Below are 3638 nucleotides of genomic sequence, written 5' to 3' on the forward strand. Positions count from 1 at the left end.
GTTACAATAGAAATGTTAGGTTGCCTACAGACAGAGTAATTATATTGCACAATAAAATAAAACTAGCTCTGTTTTTGGAATTAATTTGTAGTTTTTAATCATTGGTTTAATAGAATTGTGCCATGTTAAGACATGTAATAGGACTGAATTTAACAAACACTTCTATACATCATCATTTATGTTTCTAACTTTTCCTATAAAATCTTTTTCATTTTCCATAAGATGTTCAAATGTCCCCATACAATTAGATTAGATTATTATGGATTAAGTTAATAGGAATGCTGTTATGTTTTCTAAAAAAAAAAAATGATTTTTATACTAACATACTTCATGGTATTTTATCCATCTTGGGTTATGAGAACTTTTGACTTTCCTTTGCTAGCCTAAAAATATGAAGTATTATTTTTATTGTTTGGGATACCCATCTGCTTAAATATTTTATATTAAGGGCCCTTAATATAAAATTATATTAGAAGTAGCTCTTCAGATTGTATCTATTCCTTAACATTTGTGTACCATGATGAGATTTTAAATTAAAGCAAATTTTAATTTAATCAGTACTAGTTTTTTAGCCTCATAAAATACTGAGAAGTAGATAATACTCTTGTAAAAATAAATACAAATTAATAATAAATTTTAAGACAGGTTAATAATACATGTAAAAATATTGGAGGACTAGAGCAGGCTAATTATTTCAGATTAAAATGTTGTTTTTTCCTTAACAGACCTTCCTGATGTAAATGATAAACAAAGCCAAGCCATAAACGACCTCCTAGAAGCCATATATCCAAGTGTGGACAAGCGAGAATACATTATTAAGCTAGAACCTATAGAAACTAATCAGAATGCAGTGTTTCAATATATTTCAAGGACCGATAATCCCACTGAAGTCACAGAGTCAAGCAGTACTCCTGAACAGCCTGAAGTTCAAATACAGGAAACTAGCACTGAACAGTCTAAAACAGTTCCAGTTACAGACACAGAGGTGGAAACTGTAGAGCCCCCTCCTGTTGAAATTGTTGCAGATGACGTTGCACCTCCATCTGATGAACAACCGCAGGAATCACAGGCTGACTTGGAAACTTCTGACAATTCTGATTTTGGTCACCAGTTGATATGTTGTCTTTGTAGAAAAGATTTCAATTCCAGACGAGGTGTTCGTCGTCACATTCGAAAAGTACACAAGAAAAAGATGGAAGAACTAAAAAAGTACATTGAAACACGAAAGAATCCAAACCAGTCCACTAAAGGACGCAGTAAGAATGTTCTAGTTCCATTAAGTAGGAGTTGTCCAGTATGTTATAAATCATTTGCTACAAAAGCGAATGTAAGGAGGCATTTTGATGAAGTTCATAGAGGACTAAGGAGGGATTCAATTACTCCTGATATAGCAACAAAGCCTGGGCAACCTTTGTTCCTGGATTCTGTTTCTCCTAAAAAATCTTTTAAGACTCGAAAACAAAAGTCGTCTTCAAAGGCTGAATACAATTTAACTGCATGCAAATGCCTTCTTTGCAAGAGGAAATATAGTTCACAAATAATGCTTAAAAGACATATGCAAATTGTCCACAAGATAACTCTTTCTGGAACAAACTCTAAAAGAGAGAAAGGCCCCAATAATACTGCCAGCAGTTCAGAAATAAAAGTTAAAGTTGAACCAGCAGATTCTGTAGAATCTTCACCCCCTTCCATTACCCATTCTCCACAGAATGAATTAAAGGGAACAAATCATTCAAATGAAAAAAAGAACACACCGGCAGCACAGAAAAATAAAGTTAAACAAGACTCTGAAAGCCCTAAATCAACTAGTCTGTCTGCTGCAGGTGGCCAGCAAAAAACCAGGAAACCAAAACTTTCAGCTGGCTTTGATTTTAAGCAACTTTACTGTAAACTTTGTAAACGTCAGTTTACTTCGAAACAGAACTTGACTAAACACATTGAATTGCACACAGATGGGAATAACATTTATGTTAAATTCTACAAGTGTCCTCTTTGCACTTATGAAACTCGTCGGAAGCGTGATGTGATACGACATATAACTGTGGTTCATAAAAAGTCATCCCGTTATCTTGGGAAAATAACAGCCAGTTTAGAGATCAGAGCTATAAAAAAGCCCATTGATTTTGTTCTAAATAAAGTGACAAAAAGAGGCCCTTCGAGAGACGAAGCAAAACATAGTGATGCAAAACATGATGGCACTTCTAACTCTCCTAGTAAAAAGTACGAAGTAGCTGATGTTGGTATTGAAGTAAAAGTCACAAAAAACTTCTCTCTTCACAGATGCAATAAATGTGGAAAGGCATTTGCCAAAAAGACTTATCTTGAGCATCATAAGAAAACTCATAAGGCAAATGCTTCCAATTCACCTGAAGGAAACAAAACCAAAGGCCGAAGTACAAGATCTAAGGCTCTTGTCTGGTGAGGAACAGTTAACAGAGTTTTGCTTTATTTCCCCCCATCGAACTAAAACAATCATTTGACCATAATTTATAGCTGGTTCCATTTTAACACGTTTGCTTCCATATATCTTATGGCAATGGGAACTGCAAGAGTAATGTGCATATTGCATTTACCTCTTCAGTGACCTTTATTCCAATGGCTTGGGAACAAAAGTTAACTTCAGAACTTAATCTTCCACAGGACAATGCAATATAGTTATAGATAGATGGCACAGGGTCAGTGATTTCCTCTCAATGTTGTAAAATATATACATTAATATTGGCTTATGTTTACAATAGAAGTCTTCTGTTTAACTAACTTTGCACAGGTTTAATTTGATTCAGTGACTTAGTCTACTAATTAATACATTGTGGGAAAGTTAAGTATATTAGAATGAATTTGTGAAGGCGATAATTATAGGAAAAACGTCTTTTGAGGCACTGTAATTATTGTAAAAATTAATCTGTGATGGCTAAATAAAGTGCTGCACTCAGAAAAAATACAACCCCCAAATTGAATTTAGAACAATTAGCATTTATTATTTACGTTTAACATAGTGCTTCCAGGCAAAGGGGAAAACTCGATAAACAAAAGTTTGGATTATTTTTCCTTTTCCTTGGAAGTATGTATTAGTTACCGTGTTTTAGTTTTGATCTATGGAAAGTGATTGTTTAGGTCCCAGATCCTCTTTATTTTTACCTTTTTGTTTAAATAAACTTTTGGTGATCATTTCAGCATAGTTAATATTATTAAGTAGGTTTTTTTTCTTTTTTTTTATGGTTTTGTGTTGAAAAGTAAAATCCCTATTGGGAAAAAAGAAAATAATATTACTTTTTTAGAGGGTTTTGGAACAAATGTAGATTTTTAAAAAGCAATATAAAATAAGGCGTAGACTCCCTGTACTTGTTTTTGTAAATCTCCCTGTATTTTTAAAGTTTACCTTTAGTACCTGTGTCCCTCGTATTAAGGCATTTAATATATTTAATTAGTATTAAGGTAGTTTTGGATTCAGGTTCTAAAGCAGTATACTTAGTTTGAGTGCTGAGTAGGTTAAATGTTGTGGTTTGACTATCACACATTTTTTTTGTGTGGAAAACTTGAGACGAAACCATTCTTTAGAAGTCATTTATTGTAAAATTCTAAAAATAAGGTTTTATCGGTAAACTCAAAAGTGTTCATTTATTCCCATTTCTCCTCAG

The 3638-nt window shown here is 33.2% G+C and overlaps 1 protein-coding gene across 2 annotated transcripts in view; it reads left to right on the plus strand.

Moving 5' to 3' along the window:
* The window catches only part of ZNF800 (zinc finger protein 800), a 50081-nt gene that overhangs the window by 18750 nt on the left and 27693 nt on the right, over nucleotides 1-3638 (plus strand). For both annotated transcript variants that reach the window (XM_070369276.1, XM_070369277.1), the window contains exon 5: nucleotides 726-2418. In XM_070369276.1, coding sequence (XP_070225377.1) covers nucleotides 726-2418 — 1693 coding nt within the window. The remainder of the gene's footprint in view (nucleotides 1-725; nucleotides 2419-3638) is intronic.

The sequence above is a fragment of the Bos mutus genome, chromosome 4 (genome assembly GCF_027580195.1).
Source record: "Bos mutus isolate GX-2022 chromosome 4, NWIPB_WYAK_1.1, whole genome shotgun sequence".
NCBI lineage: Eukaryota > Metazoa > Chordata > Mammalia > Artiodactyla > Bovidae > Bos > Bos mutus.